The sequence below is a fragment of the Trachemys scripta genome, chromosome 7 (assembly GCF_013100865.1).
Source record: "Trachemys scripta elegans isolate TJP31775 chromosome 7, CAS_Tse_1.0, whole genome shotgun sequence".
NCBI classification, from domain to species: domain Eukaryota; kingdom Metazoa; phylum Chordata; order Testudines; family Emydidae; genus Trachemys; species Trachemys scripta.
Genome location: NC_048304.1, coordinates 62,820,406 through 62,845,161, shown reverse-complemented (window position 1 = coordinate 62,845,161; position 24,756 = coordinate 62,820,406). Strand labels below are relative to the sequence as shown.

Genomic DNA, 24,756 nt, shown 5'->3' with positions numbered 1-24,756 from the left:
ATGACTGAAGAAAACAAGTTATTGGGGCAGATTCTAATCTGATGCATGGCTATATATCTTTCAAGAATCTGCTATAGCACTTGCATATGTGCATTGTATTTAGCTCTGCTGCACAGCATTAGAGCTGATGCAGTGTGATCTTAGAAACCAGTGATTTGCTTTTTTATATATATATATATAAAGGTAGATGTTCAGAAAATTTCTATGATTTGCACCTGATCATTTTCCAAAACTGCCTGAAGGCTTGCATTCATAAAACAGCAAGATTTATTGCCAACCAACATGCCCTACTAAATTGGAATTATTCCTATTACAAAATTTTCCAATATCAGAAAAATAAAGATTTCTAAATGTGTGTGAATGGTTTCTTGGAATAGACGTTATTGGCAGTGGTGCTAAATTTCAGTAGCTAGTGAAAAAAATTGGATACGCTAGAAGGTTTATAACAGGTCAAAGCTAATCATATCAGAAGATTCTATTCCTGTTTATCAGCTCTAAAAAGTATGTTTATAGACTGACTGATGAACATCCCCATTAACTGGCTCCTGCAGTAGGTCTACTGGAGCACACAAAATGAAAGCAAGAGGAATAAAGTCAGAAATCAAAGCAAAACATCTTTTCTCCTATAATTTGAGAACCTGGCCATCTATATAAAGTGGATCTTCCTTAACTAGCCATTGTTAAATAAGTCAGCCAAGCAAAGAAGAATATAATTGTTACATTAAAATGCTTTTATAAAACAACAAAATTGTTTTTGATAAAAGTATTGCTATTTTGACTATTTAAAAAGAGGCATTACAAAAAGACAAGGATTACGTTAAACTGATTTCTATACAGCCATTTTTATGGAGCTTGCTTTAATTACCTTCACATTCTAACACTTCAATGTATTAAGCTTCAGAACATGCTTGTGAATTAGATGTTCTCCACATTTTTACCGATGAAGAAATGGAGAGGGGGAATGATTAAAGTCACTATTCAACAATAAGCTCCAGATGAGAGGATGGCAAGCTCACAGGGAGTCCGACAGACTTTACGCAGGTGGACAGCTATTGGAACCAGCTGCAGGATCAGAGCCTATGGATAATTTCAAAGTCGCACAGGAAATCTGTGGCAAACCCAATAAGAGAACCTAGATCATCGGTCAGTCCTGTTTTTAAACCTCCCACACAACACACACGATTAAATTAACAGTATTTTTTTCTGTTTTATATGTTATATGAATTGTTCAAGGGTTTTTGAAGTGGGGTTTCCTCTGCTTACAATTTTTCAGCTAATGTTTTGACTACATGAGGTAGCTGTACATAAAATCCCTCAAAGTAATTGTTCTACAACAGTAAACAAAAAAGGCTACTGTACACATAGGGCTATCCTCTTCTATAAGTGGATTGGCCAAAATAAAATATACTATGCATAAGGCTCCGTGTTTGTCACGGAGGTCACGGATTTTGTGACTTTCCGTGACCTCCATGACTTCTGCAGTGGCTGGTGTGCCTGGTCTGGGGGCTGCCTGAGCTGCTCAGGCAGCCGCTGGGCCAGTTTGCCCCAGCAGCAGCCAGTGTGTCTCACACCCTCCCTCCCCGGCCCCAGTCCCCCAGCAGCAGGAGTTTGGGTATGGGGGTCTCAGGGCTGGGGTGCGGGGTAGTGCTTACCTAGGGCGGGCTCCCCGCAAGGGCAGTGGGTCTCAAACTTTTTTTTAACTGACAACCCCTTTCACATTGCAAGCCTCTGAGTGCGACCCCCCCCCCCAATAAATTAAAGGCCCTTTTTAATATATTTAACACCATTATAAATGCTGGAGGCAAGCGGGTATTGGGGGTGGAGGTTGACCGCTCGCGACCCCCCCCCCCCCCCATGCAATAACCTCACAACCCCAAGGGGTCCCAACCCCCAGTTTGAGAACCCCTGGGCTACAGGAACTTCCCTCCCTCAGCTCCTAGCTCCACATGCTGCCCTCTGCCAGCAGGCATTCCCACCCCCACCCAGCTCCCATTGGCAGCGGTTCCCAGCCAATGGGAGCTGCAGAAATGGGGCTTGGGGCGAAGCAGAGGGAGCACGTGGAGCTCAGGAGATGGGTAGGGAGCTTGCTCCAGCCCCACCAACCCTCCCCCCAGCACCCGGGGTGCCTCCTGAGCCATCCCACTGAGGCACCTCCCCCTCCCCCAAATTTTAGTCAGAGGTATATAATAGAGGTTATGGACAAGTCACGGGCCGTGAATTTTTGGTTATGTCCATGATCTGTCCGTGACTTACTAAAAATACTTGTGACTAAAATGTAGCCTTAACTATGCCTGATCACCAGGATGAAATACACTGATACCGCCAAAAGCCTTGGTTTTGCACTGACCAAACTGCACTCCCCATTAATGCTGCCTCCCACCACACAGACACCACATTTAAAAAAAAAAAAAAAGTCAATTATGCCAGGCCACCCCTGAATAAAATGTTGTCTGGGGACAAGAAATTAATAGTTGGCAGTAAGTGTTGCCAACTGCATTACATTTATGCTGGCCCTTCCCACAGAGAGCTCTGCTGCATGACAGGAGTGCCACTCCCCCGGCACACCCCAAAATGGAGCACTTTGTGGGTTAGTGAAGTTTCCCCTCTCCTGGGCCAGATCTCAGCCCATCCAAACAACAAGGAACAATTAGGCTCCACCCAGCAGATGGACTGCTGCAGTTGGCTGCAGGCCTGCCACCTTAGAGGGAAATAAGTGTGGCGGTGGCCCTGGCCCCAGACCTAAGAACACCCTGCTGGGATGGCAAGAACCCTCAACCCCAAACACACCCCTTTTGCTGGGTGGCAGGATACAACAGCAGAGACCTTACACATACACAGGACTCTCTTCTGGGGTGACTGAGTCCAGCATAACCTCCCTCTGCAGAGGATACAGCTCCCACAGCACTCAAACAAGAACACCTGAACTCTTCCCCTCCACCCACCCTAACAGTCTCTCTACAGCTCATGACATCTGTTTACACCATTCACAAGTGGAAGGTAGCCTTTGCAACTATGAGGACCATAAACTTACAGCTTAGAACCTTAGATTCTACAGAAGCTGACAGCATCCATCCATGAAAGAGTCTTACTCAACCAGGGAAGAGTTATTGATTTTTCTAAGTGTGGCTACACAGTGTCACCGACTAAAACACAAAACACCTGGGGGTTTGTTTGGGTTTTTGTCATCAGCAGGGAGGTCATCATAAACATATTCAAACCAAGTCATAAAACCAATACAAGGCTTAGATTGGGCTAGTATGGCCCAGCTGCACCTTTCTCAAACTGCTATCTTGTCCTCAAGAAATCTTTTTTTTTTCTTTTTAAGTTCACCTCTAGTTGAAGAGTTGAAAAAGGTGTATAACCAATGCAGAGATGTCCAAGTCCACTGAAAGCCTACAACAGTAACTCTGAGAGGCATGAGTGGCCCCTTCCAACTCACTGAGGTGTTAACTGATATCCAGAGATGATGATCTGAATGTCAATTTTGTTAACCATTTTATTAAGCATTTAAAAAGGGAGGATCACAGATTTGCACAACTGGTCTCATTTGGGTGGCCTAAGTGGGTGGTATTTGGGAGATACCACAACCACTTATTTCCCTCTCCACCCCTCCACCCCCCCCCCCCAAAAAAAAAAAAAAAAAACCCAAAAAAAAAACACAACTATTAACAGCGAAGCCCAAGGAGGCTACCATGGCCCATGGGCATATTCAAGCCACCACTACTCAACTCCAGTATCAGCCAAAAACTCAAGGAGCCCAGTAGAGGTCAGAGAGCACCTCAGACTTGTATGTCTGCACATTCTACTGTGATCAGTCTCTCATTCAGGGAATTCATATAGGCAGAGTTTATTTTGCAGGAGGGGAATTATCCTACCCCCCACCCCCTACCCCCCAAACAAACAAACAAACAAACAAAAAAACACACACACAATCACACACACTGCCTACCATTAATTTTCACACTGGTCACCTATACTGAAAAAGATAAGTCCAGGACCTCAACATTTTCACTGGAAAACCACAAAGCAAGCAAATAGCCCCAGATATATCTGCAGTTAACATTACCTTCCAATATATTGAACTTCCACAAATCAAGAGAGGTGAAATGCTTTGCTTGGGCTCTACACCTCATCAACATTAGTAGTCTGAAGTCAATGGGACTTGTGCTCCAAGTCACTTAGACGCCTCTGAAAATCCAACCCTTAGGCACCAAAATATAGGCTTCAAAGACTAGCTTTAGGCTTTTACTTTGCAAAAATTATTTAACACCATTATTGTATAAAAAAAAAAGTTACTATAACTTCAATGTATTCAAAGTCCAAATAACTTTTCCTTGTTAACAAGGAAGCAACATTGTTTTGAAGTGATAAAGGCTTTGCATTTAAGAAAAGGTTTTAATAAAAATGCAATTTTAGCTCTTGATGCTGCATACACGTATACACATAGGTTTTTCCTATTGAATGAAATGGGACTATTCATGTGAGTAAAGTTATATAACTGCTTAAATATTGAAGGATCAGAATCTTAATTTTTACAAAACTACTCTAGGCAAAAAAAATTAAGAAAAAGAGTAAGACACCCCACCAGTAGTGACATTAAAATTTATAACAGTAAATTTTAAATGCTGTGGGATTTTTTTAATCTACATTTGTAGTATGTCAGGAGTCTGGTATTGTACCCTGGTCCATCAGTTGCCTAGATGGTGTCCCTAGCTGCCACACCACAATGGCATCCCGACATTTTCCCCGACAGACAGCCTTAGTGCTCAAGGCCTGCAGTATCACAGCAGCCACTCCCCAGCTCTCTGACTGGCTGGGCAGTCAGCATTCTCCTTGGATACCTAATACAGAAACCAACAGGAAGAAGCAGCCATCTAAACAACAGGCCATTGCCTGCTGGTTGCTGTCTAGACCACCTTGCCCTTTTACCTTTGCATAACTATACCTTGCCACCTTTGTGCCTTGCCTGACCCTGCCCGGCCCACCCTCACCTCCCTAATCCACTAACCCTCTCCCATGGAATGGCTCTCCTGGCTAGTGACCCGTACGAGAACTCCCTCCTGGCCCCTGACTGACTCCGATTCTGACTCACTCCTGATTAACAGACCACCCGTGCACACTTGAGTTCAGCTCCAGACTGCCCCATATCCACTCCAGCCACCAGGCATTACACTGGTAGTACAGGTTCTCAAATTAGTTTATAAAATCTCAATCCAATTTAAAATAAAATTATTTTAAAATAACTACACCAAGCAATTTAAACCAATCATTAAAATTCTTCTACCCTGGTGGGGTTCCATGTTTACTACCTCTCTACAGCCAGATCAAAGAATTGCTCTAGGACATTCTATGGCCTATTATGCAGAAAGGTCAAACTAGGTAATCATAGTGATTCCTTCTGGCTACCAGCAGCTTATAGGTAAAGTGTTTTTTGCACCCTAACTGGTTACTGCCCTGGAAATAACCTGGCATCTTGTAAATGTGCTCTGACTCAAAGCATCACCAATCTCAAAAAATTCTACAACTGAAATCTTGTGAATTCTTCTTACAATGCACAAGGAAGAACAGAATCCACCTCAGGGCACGTCTTCACTACCTGCCGGATCGGCGGGTAGCGATCGATCTATCGAGGATCACGATAAAATAGATCCCCGATCGCTCTGCCGTTGACTCCGGAACTCCACCGCAGCGAGAGGCGGAAGCGGAGTCGACAGGGGAATGGCAGCGGTCGACTTGCCGCCGTCCTCACAGCCAGGTAAGTCAACCTAAAATATGCTACTTCAGCTACGCTATTCGCGTAGCTGAAGTTGCGTATCTTAGGTCGACCCCTCTCCCCGTAGTGTAGGCCTAGCCACATTCACCCACAGTTACGCTAGTACTCAATTTTGCAGTCCTTGCACACAGCACCAGCACATTATTCATGCTAAGAAGAGTCCCCGCGCCAAAGAGTTCAAAATTGGCATTGCACTTAAGGTGCCAAGAAAAGGTTTTCTAAACCACTTGGACTTCCAAACGCTCCTCTCTCAGGAAGAGAGATTCTCTACTGCAATTTTGAGATATCAAATTAGGAAACTTTGGTTGATTAGTAGTTAATTTATACTCAAAGGATCTTAAACATAAAGGGAGGAAGTCAGAAAAGAAAAAAAAAGCAGTTCCTAGTTTTTCCACCACATGTTGTACAACTGTGCTCCTGTAATATCAAGGAACAGTGGGATGTACAGACAGTTGGAATCTCAAGCATCAACAAATCCCAACTGTACTACGATGAGCAAACATTAGCCAAACAGGGGAGTTGAAAAGAACTACTTAATAAAATTAAGGCTGCTCTTGGGGCGGGACCAACTTTGTCAAACTAGACAAGAGATTAAAAGAGAAAATTAATTTTGGTTACTAAGGTAGAACCTGTTGCTTTTAACATAGAAATAATCTAGACAGAACAAACATTTGTAAACTAGTTACATTTGCTAATGAAACAAAATTTAGGCTGTCAGAGAGCAAAATAGGGAAATCCCTAAAATTTTTCAATTTGTAGGGCAAATGGGATGATGCCTGGTGCCCTGCAAAAAATCAGAGTTTATAGAAACGCTGGAGAGAAGTGAATATGAACAAAAAAATATTAAAATTATCCAAGTTTAACTCTCTGCTGTCAGCTACAATACAAACACTTCCTTTAAAACAGAAGCACGTTACAATGGCTTCTTTCTTTTTGAAGAGGCATTGTTTTCAGAAGATTAAGTAAAAGGACTTCCTTGTAAATTTAAGCGCCAGTGCCTGAAATTCTATAGTTTACCCCCAGTCAACAAAGAGGACAATCTATTTGTGGTTGGTGGGTATGATGCAGGAGAACAAAAACCTGGCTTTCCAGGATGCAATTTCTGCTTAGCAATAGCATGACAGTATAGGAGAAGAGTTCTTGAAACTCTAGAACCAGACTGCAATGGCAAGGGTAGGGGAAAAGACACTGGCTAGGTTCTAGTGGTATGAGAACTATGGTCTTCACCGTCAGCAAGGAGAAGAGAAGAGTAGCAGCTTGGGGGAAGAGGGGGGAGAAAACACACACCTTCCTACCCCACATCCAAATGCTAAACTGCCTAAGGAAGTAAAGTCTAAAGAGACAGTACTATCTAGAAGACTTACAAAAGAAGTGTCAGCTCAACAGAGCTCATGCATGGAGACTTCTCTCTTATACACTGCTCTGGCAGAATCCCTCACTGGTCCAGATTGCACCCTGGTATGGCAGAATCCCTCACTGGCCAGATTGCGCCCTGGTATGGCACACCAGGATGATAGCATATATGGAGAAGATTTCTTTCCTTCACATGAGCCCTCAAGAAAAGATGAAGGGAGGATTTGTAAAAGGAATTAAAGCGAAGTCTTCAAAGCTCAGGCAACCAGAGAATGCCAGAATACCTTCTTAGGACTTTTGTGATTCAGATGAGAGTTAAGATGGGAGATCCCTTATCACATTATATATATATAAAAATAAAACTATCTTGGAGGAGAAAACTGTGGGAGGTGCAGAGGACTACTTTCTTTTTTTGGAATATTAAACTAGGCTGCCAACTCCCTAATTCATCAGACCAAAGTGATGGCCACCAAAACCCATAGGTGCCAGCTTCCTCTGGGCCCAGGAGATGCTCAACCCCCTTCTCTGCCCCACCCCATCCCTTCTCCCAAGACCCCACCACGCCTCTTCCCACCCAGTTCAGCCCCCTCCTCCCAGCATGCCCCATTCTCACTCTTCCCCCTCCCTCCCAGAGCCTCCTGCACGCCACAGAACAACTGATCATAGCAGGCGGGAGGTGCTGATCAGCGGGGCAGCTGGCTGCCAGTGGGTGCTAAGCAGGACTAGAGCACCCACAGAGTAGGCGCCTATGCCAAAACCACCACCACTTTCCATGAAGAGAGATTAAGATCTGGTTCAGTGCCTAGAAAAAGGATTAGAAAAAAAGAACTGCAGGAACCAGATTAGAGGATTCATGGAGGGATACAAGGATTTTAGTGGGGTTTTCGGTAGAATTCCACTTCATGACATCAAGATTTCTTGAGAGGCCATTTACTGAACCCCTCAGAATGCTTGGCATGAAGGCCTTGAGGTAACTAGCAGTCCTCTTCTTGAGTCCATACTGATAGAGATCAAGGGCAAAGAAAAAAGTTTCTCTGTCCTTATCCCTGAGACCGGCACAAGATCAAGCAATATGTGGAAGACAGACTTCTTGTGGCAGTAGAGGGAGAATTTTTATAATCTTTGAAACTCCCTGGGATTTTAAGGACTAGTCAAGAGTCAGGCCATGAGCTTGCAGAATGTAGAGACACGGGTTCAGTACTGGACCTGGATTCAGGAGGCTGTCTATTATCCCCTCCCCCCTCTGTCCCCCATCTCCAATCACCTCTCCCCCATCAAATGGAGCAGGTCCATGAAGTAGAGTTACTCGGCCTACCAGCACCAAGAGGCACCCTTCTCTTTTCATAAAATCATAGAATCGTAGGACTGGAAGGGATCCCGAGAGGCCATCTTATCCAGTCCCTTGCACTCATGGCAGGACTAAGTATTATCTAGACCATCACTAACAGGGGTTTGTCTAACCTGCTCTTAAAAATCTCCAATGATGGAGATTGCACAACCCCACTAGGCTATTTATTCCCATGCTTAACCACTGACAGTTAGGAAGTTTTTCCTAATGTCTAACCTAAATCTCCCTTACTTCAATTGAAACACACATTTTTTCAAATCTTCCCTCATAGGTCTTGTTATCTAGATTTTTAATCATTTTTGTTGCTCTCCTCTGGACTTTCTCCAATTTGTCCACATCTTTCCTGAAATGTGGCACCCAGAACAGGACACAATACTGCGGTTGTGGCCTAACCAGTGTGGAGTAGAGTGGAAAAGTTATTTCTCATGTCTCACAGTTCTTTAAGATTTTCTGGAGGAGCAAAAGGGTTTGAAAGGAAGGCCTAAAATCGCTTGTTTAACCAGCTGATAATGAACACATTCCAGGCCAGAGCTCCCTAGGTTTGGGGTCTGTTGCAGGGACTGGGGACCCTGATAGTTCTGGGAGAGATTGGAAATAGGTTACATGATAGTGACCTAGTCTTCCGATACCCACTGAAAAACTTCCCTGTAGAGTTTACATTCGCCTGGATGGATGAGCTAATGGCCATAACTATTAAATTGGCTGGACACGTGAGCCTTCAGAGATCCAGATCTTCTCTCTACTTAATGCAAAAGCAGGACAGACTTACTCATGAGGCACCAGTTCTTGGTTCAAGTAGGCCATCACTGGTGATTTCTCCAGCCTGATCATGATTTATTGCATTGGATGGTATTTCAGAGAAACCAGAGCAAGCCTGACAGCCCTAACTTCTAATACACTGCCTCTCTCCCTGGAAGAACTAAACCTTCTGAACATACCAAGTGGGAAATGAGCATCATATCCACTGGCACCTATGGGGAGGGGAGGAAATCCTTCAATGAGGACTTGACTCAAGAGAAATTGACCCATCCATTCAGGTCAGAGAGGGCTTCCCTGACAGGAGGGCCTCCAATTTGAATTCCAGGAGATCCCCAGTAGGTGAAAGACTAAAACATACCAGTTGTTGGCAGGCTGACCACCAGGGTCACCTGTAAGGATATGCAGCACCTTATGGATACTTCTGTAAGATTAAAAGCTGGAGTTGCTTGCAGGCCTGGAATCGCATTACAGAGAGCAAGAGCTCTCCCCTCCTCCTTTTTATCTACTACGACTCCAAAATGGGGTGAGGGAGCTTTTCTCCTGGTTCACAACAAGCCCAGAGTTTCAAATGTGAGGAGATATCCATCTGGATGCTGCCTATTTAGCACCTTTGGACACAAATCCCTGAAAGAGGCCAGATATATAAAGGCATTAAACAGACAGTTTGTCTGAGAGCAGCAGCTAATTACCATCACCATTTTGTTGGACGCTCCAGGGGACATAAGCAAGCACAAATGGTAATGTGGTGTACCACTTTATAGTCAGTCTGCTGAAAACCTCATGAACGTCTGGTAAGCTGGGATAATGGACACGTTTAGAGACAATTGCGGAGGTCAATGGACAACAGGAAGTCTCTTGGTCATTAGCCCCTGGGGACAGAGTATAACAGGGACTCCATCTTTAACTGTTGTATTTAATAATTGGGTCAGTTATGACAGGACTAGGCTCAGCATCATTCCCCAGATCATTCACAGACATGAAAGTACCTTGAGAAGACCCATACTTGTTTGGTCCAAGGAATTGGCAAGATGGTTCCTAGCAGATGAGAGAGGGTTTTGGCCACAGCGAGTCTGATCTGACAAAGGGCAGAAGCAAGGGTAAAACTCCATTAAGGAGTTGCAAGAGCTACTTGAGGACTCAGGTGATTCTAGAACAACCATGCAGGCAACAAGAAATGCTTCCTCCGCTTCCTCTTGGCACCTCTGACTCAGGAGGTTCAGAAGGAAAGAAATAAAGCTGATTACACCCTCTTTAAATTAAGGCTCAGGCTTGAAGTTTGTTGCTAGAACTTGTTGGTGTTCAACTTGTGCCCGACTTCAGGCCAGCAGAGAGAGAAAAATAGGCTTATTCCTCTGGAATGATGAAGATAGAGGGAATTATTTGCTCTTGTTTTTAAAAACTGCTGGAGTAAAGAGATTTTTCTGTCTGAAAAATCTTTTGTTTATAAAGTCTTGGCCAGCCCTGAATATTTTTGGGCCATTGAAGGAAGAGAATATATTCTTTCCTCAGAAATGCACCCAAATGGGGTTGAAACTCAGGAAGCTAGGATGTTGTCTGTTAGTTGAATGGAGTCCTGGAATATGTGGTTTAGGTTCTTCACTAGCAGAAGACATATGGAGAATTTCTTACAGACTACCTCTGCGAGTGGGGCAGGTGGTCCTGGATAATTTAGCGTCAGCTATGGTAGGTCACTGTAGGCAAACAGACATCAATGGGTGTGGAACACTGCCCTAATTATGGAACAAGTACAGTGGGCAGAAGCAGGAGAGACAGCTTCCTTTCTGCCTGGCTTTTTGCTTCTGCTCTCCAGTATATCTGAAGGCCAGATGGGCAAGGTGGAGCAATTAGAAAAACCTTTAGCCAACAGGCTCCAGCTGCCTTTCCACAGGGAAGGAGCAGAGAGGGGAGGAGCCTGGAAGAGGGGGCTGGGTGCCAGAATCTTCTTTATACATTGGCTCCCTGCCTGACAGACAGAAGGAGGAACACCCAGTGTCTGCACTGGCAGAAGCAGCATCCCAGACAATTGAAATTCAACCCATGCCAAGTTATAATTCGAAAAGCAAGTAAGGTCTTCATAGGCCAGTAAAAACATTAAATAAGAGTTCAAAGTATGAAAAATTAATAAAACAGCTTGTTTTTGCAATAAGATCAATTTGTAGGGACAAATTGAAAGTGAAAAAGAAAAACCAAACAAAGTGACTCTTGGCATAAAAATCTAATGCAGAGAACTATTACTCAACTGTGGGGGGGGGGGGGTTAAAAAGGCATTCAAGAGGCCTAAGAAAATATTAAAAATGAATACATATCAAATGACATATATTGTCTCTTCTGATTCACCCATAACATAGAAAAGCCCAATAGCAGTGCGTGTCTATAACACCGGTATAATCTGTCACAAACCACTGCACATCCATGTCTACACAGAGTAAGCTCTTGCAAATGATCAACCCACATCCCTTGTTTTTAAAACAGCCCCTCTTTATTAGTACATGAGTGTGTGGGGGAGATAAGGTAAGCGTAAGCCACCACACTAGTCCCAAAATAGTTATCTGTGATGCTCTTTAGAAGTTCAATTCATTTAGCTCTAATCACACTTTCTGCCATCCAGCCCAGAAAACTTATTGTTGAAAACCTAGAGGACATTCCTAATGGAATATGTTTTGCCTATGGGCCAGGTGCTTCCATCCCCTCATGCAGATATGAAAGTAGCAAAAGGATATTGAGAAATAAGTGGCTCCATTGCACACTTCTCTTCCCATACTGCTGGGAGCCCTTTGAATCCCCTCCATGTAAATGTAGTACAGACATAAGAACTGTCATACTAGGTCAGACCACGGTCCATTTTGCCCAGTATCCGGTCTCCAACAGTGGCCGTTCTACAGCTTCAGTAGGAATGTACAGAACAGAGCAATTATGGGAGCAATCCAGGCCGGTCTTCCAGTAGTCAGAGGTTTAGGGTCACCCCAAGCATGGGGCTACATCCCTGACCATCTTAACTAATAGCCATTTATAGGCCTATCCTCCATGAATTTACCCAGTTCTTTTGGAAACCCAGTTATACTTTGGCCATCAAAACATCCTATGGCAATGAGTTCCACAGGTTAGCTGTGCATTTTGTGAATAAGTACTTCCTGTTTGTATTAAATCTACTGCCTCTATTTCGTTTGGCAATGGCAGGTTTTTGTATTGTGTGAAAGGGTTATATCACTTCTCTATTCATTTTCTCCACACCATTCATGATTTTATAGACCTCCATCATATCCCCCTTTACTCAGTTCTTTTCTAAGTTTATCAGCCCTAAATCTTTTCAGTCTGTCTTAATATGGAAGCTGTTCCATACCCTTGACCATCTTTTTCCACTACTCTGAAACTCTACAGGAAGCAGAGCTGACATTTAAACACATGCTCTCCTCTGGACTCATGCAAGTTTTCTATCAGAAATACACATGTAGTTAAAGCTTGCATTAATTCTACTCTGTGGCTTCTATTCCCAGTGGAGCAGGGAGGTAATACACAGCTATGGTGGAATACCAGTGGACTATACCACTCCTAACATAACCCTGATGCCAGAAGAAAATGGATCCAGACAGCTTCATGGAAAAGGCTAACCCAGGATCCACACACCAGTGCTCTAACATCTCTCTGGACCCTTGGGATTTGCATGCAGCACACCTCATCTGTGAGTTCACAACCCCACCCCTCCACCACCAACATTTAAAAGGAGTTTGCAACTCCTGTTTTGCAAGGCAAACTTCAGAGTTCCTACAGCATTATTTTGTTTATTACAGCAGCAGCTAGAAGCCCCAACTGAGATCAGGCCCCCACTGTGGGGGAAAACTATATAAACACAATAAGAAACATTACCTCACACTGGGCTCCAAGCCCCCCACAGAGGGGAATATCAAGGTCTGCATTTGGTCCCACCAGTCTGAAAGCTCAGTTTACTTCAACCAACCTTCATAGAGTTCCATGATGTACACACACAGCTTCTCAGTTATCCCAGCATGATGTACTACTACTTGTATTAGTAAGTACAACTTGTATAAGCAAGGGTTTACGAGATCAGACTAAATGTCCATAAAAACACTGAGATCTTTGAATTCAAGATGCTATTTTAATCATCATTTCTACAGAAGAGGCAACATGGTCATGACCAATCTTCTGACATACTTACTTTTTCTTCAGCATAAGAAATCGTACTTTAGTACAGTGTATACACCACCACCGATTTAGATCAAAGAGGGGCCTTTAAAATATACTAGCCCTGTCAAAGTCTAGCTTTCAATGTAAAAGGCCAGTTGGCTACATTTTGGTAAATCAAATTCAAGGGATAATCTTGGGACACACCTTGTACAACTATTCTGTAAACTATTCCTTATTTCAGTTAAAAAGTTGCACCACATTTTTCCTTCAGTACTAACCTGTACACTTATGGAAAGTAAGTAAAGCAGCAAGATGAACAATAAAAGACATTTAAATTATTTTAAAATAACCATCTCTTTAATAAATTAAGTCATGCAACTGGTAGTTACATACAAGACATTGGCCCCATAATAGTCTATAGGTGAATTCTTACAATATAGTTTAATGTGGCAGATCCTCAGCTGCTACATGTCAGCCCAGCTCTGTTATTTGAGTGGAGCTACACAGGTTTCCAGAAGCTGATGTAAAAGATTTTGAGTAAAATCTAAGCAGCATAAATTAGCAGTACATCTTTGCTTCATATAATGAAAGCTCAATTCTTGTAACAATACTTGACATCAGAGGACTGATTTGTTGGACATATGTTCAAAAATCAAATTTAGATCTATATCAGCATTTCTTAGTGGTACAATGAAGGCTAACTTTTCCAGCACTATGGCCTATGTGACCATTTGCTTGCCCTGAACAAGTCACTATCCCTACACTACCAATGGAGATTTCCTCCTGAGAACACAGATCACAAAGATCCGACATATTATTAATGCATTTTTGTTTGCTTCAGATGATTCACTTCAGTGTAGAATATTGGAATACAGCAAGAATTCCTAAAGGTACTTGTAATGATGAAGCTCTCAGTGGTTTGCATAATTAAATCTATACAGTGTATAAATATAGGGGGGGGGGGAAATCACATGGTAAGCAATACTCCTGAATTCCTATTCCAGTTCTAGGGCCTGATGCACCATGCACTTTTCATACATGAGCAATATCACTGAAATAAATGGGTAACTTTGCCTGAGCACCCCCATCTACATATAATTCTGCAGGCTCAGGCTTCTAGTCAGTGTCACTTTGCCATCAGCTCCATAGCTGAATTGCTTCTGTACAACAATGTAGAACAAGACACAAGCTAGGCTGAGAGGAGAAAGGAATGAAAGAAATCAGTGTGAAAACTGCTAAGAGGAGGATTGATAGAGATGCCGTTTTCGGCCCCCATAATTGTCAAAAGAAATGTGTATGTTATGCAAAGTCAGAAGTGAGCACTAACAAAATGCATCTGAAGTTCAAAAGCCACTCTGCAATTAATCCATTAAAAAAAGCCACTGAGATGAATAATGCAAGCAGAGTGGGATACCAGATGGCAGAGTAGGAAAAATTCTAGTGAAGTTTCTAAAAGCACACCACAAACTCCAAGTGAGGAATGACCAAGGGCTCCCTTTAGGTATTTTTTACACCATTGATGCTCTCTCATCATCTCATCCTTTAAAATCTTGGGATGAAAACACAGGGATAGTTTTAGAAAGAAGTCAGAGCCATTAAACACCTCTGCTGGAAGTATAAGGGCCACCTGGTGACAAAGCAGATGTATGATGGTCAAGAGAATTAAAATGGGCTGAGAACATTCTTCAGGACACTGAGAGCCACAAAAGATCCCATGGTAGAAGGAAAAGGAAGCAACACATTGATCTGACATCGGTAGTTCAGTTCCTAGATGCATGTATTATTAACTTCAGCTCACAATAACCACAGTTCTAAGGCGGAGTATAACTAAAATATTTTTTTTGTTTTTTTGTTGTTGTTTTTTAAAAAGGGCTTAAGACTACATTAGAAATTTATTAACAATAGATCTACTAATTAGTATTACTATAGTTGTGAAACAAATTGTGTCTGATCCATGCACTGTAGTACAAAACTACACACACAAAGAAGTGAACTGCTTGATTTCTACTGATCGTTATGCCAGGATTATAGCAACATCATAACATTACTTTATCAAGCTGGTGGAATAGGGGACAAAAAGACATTTCATCTCCAAAAGTGCCCAAGCACAAGGGCACAAATACCCCTTTTCCACATAGCTCCTCTTCCCTATCTTAAAAAACAAAACCAGGAACAACCCAAACACTTCACAACAGCATATACAGCAATGCAGGAATCACCTTTCAGAATGTGTTAGTCAAAGATTCATTCACAAACAGTTAAATTAATCCAAAACTATTCCAAATTATAACAAGCAATTTCATATAAAACCAAAGGAAAACTGAAATAGTCATTTATTTGGATTTTGTTTTCACGTCTAGATTTGCCTTCATTTTTCACACTTACCTGGTCTTTTTCATGGGGTAGAAGGCTTACAGGTGGAAGAGAAGCTGGGAAAGCACTGGAATATTTTGGAGTTCCTTTACTGTCCAAACTACCATAATTCACCCTATATTGAGGTCCATCCTTCAGTAACCTCCCATTATTTACAGCACGCTTGGCCCCCAACCGTAATCTCTGCTGAAAGACAGGGTTGTTGAAAATACTTGCTAGGTCATTTTGACTTCTCAAATATTTCTCTATGTTTTTCAGAGAGGAGCCATTTGGTTCCTGAAGCCCTTCAATTGCTCTTCTCAATAGTTTATTCCAATCCACATTACGAAGCTCATTAGAGGCTCCTCTAGATCCCTTAACAGATTTAGGAAGAGTGCCAGGTTTAACAGATGAAAACCGCCCAGGATTATCTGGGTCCTTGTAGGATGCAAGGCCTTTGTTGGTAACTTTAAGAATAGAGCCATCTTGAACACTTAGTTCCAACTGTTCTGAAACAGTTTTCTTATCTAATCCATGTGAAGCGCACACAGCATGACAAATTCTTTCTTCAGATGGCCTTTGCTTTTGCTTTTTAACCTTTTGTATAGCCTCAAGAATCCACTCTGTATAAAGTGGGTTTGCAAGTTTTACCATGGTTGACCAAGAATATCTTTCAGCCAAAAGTTACCCATAGAGGTTCCTCTTTATTCTTTTAACAAATCTTTCAAAGGTTATTCACAACTCTAAAACAATCAGAGAGTTCCACATGCTGTTTAGTAGCTTCTCATAAATATCCATTCTTCAGGAATCAGAAGAGACACAGAAACACGTGTTGACTGAAATTCCTTATCATTCTACCAACTTGGAAGTCTAGGAAGACTGTTCCTGGTGGCACGGGTACATCCTTATCAAGGAAGGTAAAAGCTTTAGAGAGAGAAGAAAAGAAAAACAGTTAATGCTGAAATAGATACAAATTAGCAATAAAAATAATATTCTAGTGTCATTTTTTTTAGCTTGGAGATGGTCCAGTAATGAAGCCTCCATGTGACTTTTTAAAAACAGCACTTTATTTGCAAAATGTGTTTGAGAATTCCACACTTCCCTCCCCTTTTAGAAAGTGATCCACAGACTGCATAAATTTCTACTCATACCCAGTGTAACTGTAATTTTTAAGAGTCCCAATTCCCCAACCAATTACTCACTGCTTAGTTTTTAAAAGGATTCAATTCAGTGAAGTCTTTCCTGGTGGAACACTAGTGGTCAATAGACCTTCTTGAAGCCCACCACTGTAAAAAAGTAAACACCATACATATGCACTATAGTCTTGTAATTAATGAAGAAAGGATTAGTTGCACCTGTTAGGGAATTCGTTGATAAAGTGCCCTTTGTCAAGCATTCCCTCCTTTTCAACAGGCTACAAAAATTAAAAACTACCTGTTTTGTTTGATTAGTTTATATATAGTTTAATCACCACCAGAACACAAATACTATATGACTGATATAGTGCCCATAACAAGTATCAATGTCACAGTATGTACAGGGATAACCATACACCACTGAGCTACTATCACCTCTAAGGCTGAAAACAAGGGCCTACCTGTGCCAGCAATACCAGAGCTTCTTAGGAAGGAGGAACTTTGCCAATGGAGTGACAGGACGAGTCAGATAGGCATAATGTAATTACATTTATAATTCCTATTTTCAGTATGAATGCACATGGTACATTTAAGTCAAGTGTTCCATGTGCCATTTATCTGTGGCATTTGTCTCAAGACACAAATTGCCTCAGTTTCTTCTATTAAGTGAGTGATTACATGGCCTCCAAAGTTAGCTGAAGTTTAGAATACCATAAATAGTTTCTTGGTAAGGTGTAGACTCATTTTGTGTCAAGGTGTTAAGCAAATAAATATAACCATACACGGAGATGAAAATATACTTAATGGTTAAGTTTATTCTGTCTCATGATGTAATCTTCAAATCTTAAAAATAGGTGTTTAAAAAAAAAAGTTAACCAACTACGTCTGAGGTCATGCCCTATTATATGCCAGCATTAAACAACAAACACCACTTGATAGGATTAATAGTTTGATAAGAGATATAGTATAAAATAATAAATACCACCACATGGAACAGAACTCAACATTTAAACTGATTTTTCTCTTGAATAGTAGAAGATTCTCCAATTCTCCAGAAAAATCTAAATTTAAACAAATATACATGTGTCAGCTGTTGAGGCAGCACACAATGACTCAACAGCAAAGTGCAAAGCCAATATTAATATCTCACGTAAAAAAAGTGGCTTTTGCAATCAAGTCTGTCTATCCAATAATAAGCTCACCTTGTTCTTTTAAATATAAATATTCTTGATCTACACTACAACTGAAAATTGAGTATATGGCATACTATATTTCCAGAAAATGGAATTGCAATTCCACAGGTCACACTTATCTAGCAGTTGTAATTATTCTAATCTTCTTACAAGGTTGTAAGTAATTTTCAAGAGGACCAAATAGGCATGTGTTGGGTCTTATATTTTTCTTCTTTCTTTAAGTTTCAACTCCAGATCAGGTCTCATGTGGTACTGCCCAGCAGGATTAAATAGTGGAAGTGTGGCCAGTTACTGATTAATTTAAATGGCTCTAAACCAGAGGTTCTCAAACCATGGTCCGTGGACCACCAGTGGTCTGTGAGCTCTATTCAGGTGGTGCGCGGATAGTTTCCTCTAAGGGCCCACCCACCTAATTCTTGCAGCTGTGCAGGCATGGCTCCATAAATTAGGTGCTTGGATCCTAGAGAAGACACATGTAAGGTTAGGTGGTGGTGGCCTTGGGAGAAATAGGGGGTAGGTGGGAGGGGGCAGTGCGCAGTGGGGTGAGAAGAGGGGGCAACGGGAATTTGGGATGTGCAGGGCTGTGGCGGCCAGAGAAAGAGGTGACTTTCCCCAGCTCCAGGGCTGCGGCTGTCAAGGAAAGACAGCCCTCCTTCCCTGCCTCAGCTCTGTGGCAGGGGAGAGACCCCCCTGCTTCCCAGCCCCAGCTCGGGGGCAGCTGTGGTGGGGGAGAGAGGGGAGACCCCCAGCTTGTGGGCTGCCATGGCAGGGAAGAGAGGGCACAACCATTGCATTAGAAAGGTAAGACTACTGATATTAAAATATGAGGTGTGTGCTTTTATTTGTAGGAAAATAATTTTAATTATTATTAAAAAATATATATATTTAGTGCTTTTTACAATAGTTAACTAACGGTACAAACAACATTCGGAAAGATCATTAAGTGGCCCGCTGATTTCCTCAGCAATTTTCAAGTGGTCCGTGAAAAAAAAGTTTGAGAACCACAGCTCTAGACCTAAGCAAGAGATCAGTAACTCAGTTTTTATGAATGGGTCATCCTTTAGGTTTGGTTGGGGCTTAAGTAGTTTTGGGATTACAAACACAGAAATTCAACAGACGGCCAGAATAAAAAGACATTCCGAATAAAATATATATTATAACCATATATATGATTTGGATACTGCACCGACTCCAACACTGAAGCTTGTTGATCTAAACAGACTGGCTAGTGAAAAGGTAGCCCCACCCATTCAAAGTTTAATTCAAGTCCACACTAGTACACAAGCCACTTACCTATTACTGTTTGAAAATTGTTTTGCACATTTGAGAACAGTTTTCAGACTGCTGTAGCTAGAAGTGTTTAAATATAAATGGATATTCCATTGTGGACAGGGTTAAGTTTAAGACAGAATGTCTACTCATGGGAGCCATGCTCTGGTTAACTACACAAGGAAGGTTCTAATACAGTTTCATTTTGGAACCAAGTAGCACATGGATGAGAACTGTGGATGAAGACCATTTCAGACATAGCTGCAATGCTCAAATAGGGAGAGAGCTTTAGGCTGAAAACAGCCCAGGCTTTAATTTTTGATAATTTCTGAACCCTGGAAACTGTCTTTAAAAAAAAAAAAAAACAAGTAAATATACCTTAGAAATCACACTAACACCATTTTATAGGGCTTGCCCATATCCTGGAATAAAATCTTGAGGGAATTCCTTGCAGTGGCTACATTTCTTTAAAAATAAAAAGAGAGAGGGAGAGTTGTATGGCTCTACCATGGATTTTCCATGGGAATAAAGGTCAGTGCCTTAATTAAGCCCTCAAAACCATAATTGCTGAGTCATACAAATTCGCCACATTTTAAATTTACTCAAGTTTATACTACTACACTAATGTCATATGAACTACCATATCATTTCCATTAAATTCCAAACCACACAGTGTAGGTTCTGTTCTAACCTCTGAGGATACTGATGAAGCATATCAATATAAATATTGTAACCTGTGGGTTACAGGAATTTTTATTAGCCAATGGCTGTGGAAGAGGTGTGTGCAAGCTATAGGCTACTGCTAATTCCAACTACACTGCTGTGAAACTCTTGCAGTGAGCAGCAGAGTCACATTTTTATCTGTTTACTATAAATTCCCTCTGTGTCACAAAACCTCCTGCATACTAGCACCTACTAAATCAACACTGGTGAAGTGTATCACCAGAAGTTCAGGAGAATTTCCACTGCATATGACAAGGTTTTCTCAGTGGAGAAGCAAGACCTCTAAAATTTACTTGCTCCAGAAGTCCAACAGAGCCTGAGTTTGTTAAGCTTCAAGGCAATACTTGTGCAGTCAGGCTTTTGAATGATTTGTTTAAAAAGTTAACAAATAATGAGTGTTATTCTGTTGGTTTGTCATGGAGTGTATTTAATTAGGCAAAGCATGCAGACGCCTTCACAATGGGCACCAAAAAGGTCTACTGTAAATGAAATACTTAATAGCAAACATTCTCCCCAGAACATAGCCCAGTTCAGTGCTTTTGTGCCTGGCTTGCCTTACTTTGTAGAAGTTCTAACTTTTTTTTTAATTACAAAAAATTTCAGGAATTGGACATATTTGTAGCAATTATTAAGCTAAGTCTAAGACAACCAAAACAATCAGATATAGTCTTTCAGATTCTATCCCCCAGTACATACTCAGCAAAATATGACTCCAAGAGTCTTTTCAAAGTTAAAACAAGTGAATACTGCAAGATTCAAAATAAAGCTACAATTAATAATTTTGTGAACTATGCTTCTCTAGCACTGCTAAATCTAGATCAAAGTCACACACATTTAAAACTCAAAACTGCAATTATTATTTGGCTAAAAGTTTGTTAGCAACTTCACTTTGTTACGTATAATATAATCACCAATCTTCTTGGTGTCCACATTAATCTTCCCAAAAAAATTCATCATTAAATAATATTCTATTAAGACTTTAGTAAGCTCCAACAAAGCAAGGATTAGTTTCACCACCATAATCTTAAATTGGGAGGGACCAGTTCCAAGTCTCTTGGTGGCAGGCATTAACTTAGTGGGTTTAGCTGCCTCACACTGTGTATTATGGTTTCAGTTTCTCAAATGCTCAATTATGCCTTGTTTTGAAAGTCATAGCAACTTTGATTACTTTTTAAATGCACTATTTTAGCAGCCAAGTGGTTAGGAGTCAGTAATCCTTTATATGTTCACAAAATGTAGCCAGACATTAATATTGAGCATGCAAATACAGGAGCTCTGGAAAGCACAGTATCTTACTTTGCAGTACAAGAAAAGACATCTCTGTTCAATGGTTGGCCTGTGTTTAAATCATAAGCTAAGCTAGGTCCAAAATAGTTGCAAAATCATAACTTAATTTTTAGAATGAAGCTAAATTGTGAAAAACAAATCTACTGTAGGGCTAAAGCTAATTAAAGAATACCTTGACTGAACATGTTATTACAGGATTATAGGATTAGTGACTATACTCAAGAATGACATCTTCCTTTAGACCAAATTAGTATCTGGATCATTCAGAAACAATTCTAGATTCAGAAAACAAACTGTTTGCTTAAATAGAAAGAAGTTTTAATCTAGCTGTTCTTTTTAATAAGAAAAATAAGCTTTTCACACAGAGATCTGGAAAAAAAAGAGCTCAAAGTTATCCTCAGTTGCTTTCAATATTATGCACAAATAAAAGTTTTTAAAATATGATTTTAACAGAATAGATGGGGAGGGGGAGAGAGAACAGAAAAGACAGCGAGTTGTGCAACCTACTGGTGACCTGTAAAGTACCATTTCATTCAGCTCCTTCCTACTTGCTCTGTTCAGAGACAGCAGGAGCAGCAGCAGGCCAGCTCTCTGCTGCAGCATCAGGGTCAGGTAAGGATTGCAGCAGGAGTGGAGAAAGAAGAGAAAACTGCCATTGCATTAAACAAACTCTCTTGGCCACACTCCTTTCATCCAGCCCATTATTTAGAATTATGCAGCCCATCAATTCTAATTCTTCCCTACTATCCCCTCAATTAAAGATTCAAGACATAAGTTTCCTTCTCAAAATAAATACAGCCACAAAAGAAAAATCAGATAGGGGGACTCCCAGTTCATAAGACACTCTTTAAACTAAAATTATTCAGATCATGGAGCCAGTGATTTTTTTTCTCTTCACATGGTATATACCTTTAATTATGAAAAGTGAATGAACTAGTACTTGTATAAACTTTAGCTAACTGCAAAGGGAGAGGCACTAGCAACTTTAGCTGCAAGAAACAGATTAACGGGTTATTTAATTTCTTGGAGAGCAGCATGTGTAAATCAGGATCTGATTAAGTGTTTGGATGCTGCAATACCCCACAAACCAGCGTAAGATCACACATTAAAACAGCAACATGACAGAAAGAAGCACCAGCAGCAGCAAGCAGCACCACCACAACCTGACAGCAACAAAACTAAACGTTTGCCCTTCACACCTTCCCCCCCTGCATATTTTTCAAGCACTGAATGTGCTACTACTATGACAGTGATTTCAAGTCATCAGCGACTGGAAGGAGGGAATATTTTGACTCCCTGCTTAAAATCTGTGGTTGATGCTTTTGTTGGAGATATATTTTTGAGGAACTGGGGGTAGTTTAAAGGCAAAGTTTTTTTGCGGGGGGGAAGAATTTGTAATTCTCAGTGAGATAAGTTGCAAGTTTTGGCAGAGGATGTATTTTAAACTAAGTGTTTTCAAGGTGGAATTTTTGAGGTTGCATGTTTATTTTGAAATGCACAATATTTTTGCAACCTGGGGTGGGGAGGATGTATTGGCAAGTCTCAGTCGGCTATCGCAGGGGGATGCTTTATTGGGAAGGGAGATGAAGGGTGTCATTTTATTTTAATTTTTAAATCCTCCCCCCCACCGCCGCGTTTTAATGCACAAACGTTCTGCACGTTTTATCTGGCAGGGCTGCAGAACCGGGTGGGTGGGGAGGGCAACATCACTGTGCAGCTGTCCGCACATGAGGCGGTGCCTGTGTATGTGTGACATGCCCTGCCCTGCCCTCCCCTCCCCTGGGGGAGGGATGCTGTGGGGACAGATCTCCCCTCCCCCTCTCAGGGTACCACTCACCTCTGCTGGGATCAGGGCTGGGAGGGGGAGGAGCAACCTCCAGGTGCTGCTGCTGCTGCTGCTGCTGCTCCCCCTGCTGCTGGCTCTTCCCCCTGCTGCTGCTAGGCTGAGGCAGCTGCCGCCACTGCTGGCTCTCCCCCCCTCCGCCCCCAGCTGCCGTACTCCCCCTGCTGCTGCTGGGCTCACCTAAGCCGCCGCCATTTTGTTTCACCCTGTTGTAGTTAACGTGAATCCGACATGACACTGATTATAGCCCAATGGAGTCTCATTAAAACCTTACCTACCCCCCCCCCCAAGCCTCGCGCGCCCCGCCCACCGCCGCCCGGCATTGGGCCGCGCCGCACCAAGCTCATTGGCCGCTCCTCGCTGTCCATCACCAACCAACAGGAGCGGCGCACCGCGCCCAGCAGCCAGCCAGGCTCCCCATTGGAACGTGGGGCGTGCCAATCACAGGACACGCCCCTTCCATCACAAGGAACCCCGCCTACCTGTCAAGGGGGAGGCACTGTGGACAACCATTGGCCGCTGCCGCCGCCAAACACCCACAGGGACCCGGCTAGCCCCTGGCCCAGCCTTGAACTCTACCGATTGGCAGCCGATTACTAGTTAGGGCGAGGAATCTCGCAACCTTGCCCTTCTATTGGCTGCCGCACCCGTCATTCTCGCCTACTTCCCACCCCCTCCTCCAGTCACCGCCTACTCCTGAAGTTTGTTCGAGAGGTGAGCGCTGGCGAGCGACAGCCGCTGCTGAGCCAATACTTCAGGGCGGGCGCGCGACACACACTAATACACAGCGTTAAATATTGAGCTTCATGCGCGTGGCACGGATCTTGCCACTCGTACGGGCGGGCGAGATAGACCCTGCGTGTTGTCTCAGCATAACCCTCCCGAGGTGCCTGGCACTAGTAGCGTCTTAGCGCGCACGGACGCAGCCCGCACAACGGAATGGAGGGGGTGAGGGGCACAAAGACGCCCAGCTTCAGCGCCACATGCAGGTCTCTGCAAGTTTCCCCATGCAAAGCACAAGGACTTCCCTGTCATCCCTTCTGCTAAGGAACAATTACAACCTACCCGTACAGGGTGGACGCATGCAACACACAAAAAGCCAGCCACCCCCTGCCTTCCCTCCCCCACCCAACCATCCCCTCCTCTGCAACATGCACAGGGACGCTGCAATGCTTTACCGAGCATAAGTGTCTGCAAACACGTGCATCAGCCTCCAATGCAAAAAGAAAAAAAAAGTACCCAGCTTACTGACAACCTCCTTGCACATAGAGAGAGGAGGGAAAGGGGGTTATTATGGTAAATTGCAGCCTGTCACCTAATGCAAAACAAAACCCATCGCATGCTCCCTGTTATTCCCCCCACCCCCACATAAACTCCTATGAGTCTAACCTCTGGTGCAGGTTTCCCCCCTTTGCTTGCAATGACCTCCTTTCTCTGGCTGTGTGTGTTTCTGCAGCAGCGGTTCCTGCGGAATGTGCTGCCCCTGAAACGCGATCGCGGCTTCTCTCTCTCTCTCTCTCTCTCTCTCTCTCTCCTGGCTGCAACCAGAGCCAGGAACACAACAACAACACAACCTC

At 42.6% G+C, this 24,756-nt stretch overlaps 1 protein-coding gene across 1 annotated transcript in view; it reads right to left on the bottom strand.

Annotated features, from left to right (window-relative positions):
- The window catches only part of KAT6B (lysine acetyltransferase 6B), a gene marked incomplete in the record, with an annotated part of 194,026 nt that extends 170,556 nt beyond the window's left edge, over positions 1-23,470 (bottom strand). The window contains 2 exon segments of the mRNA XM_034775361.1: positions 15,762-16,652; positions 23,360-23,470. Of these exon segments, the coding sequence (XP_034631252.1) occupies positions 15,762-16,382 (621 nt within the window).
- Positions 23,471-24,756: the final 1,286 nt, after the last annotated feature.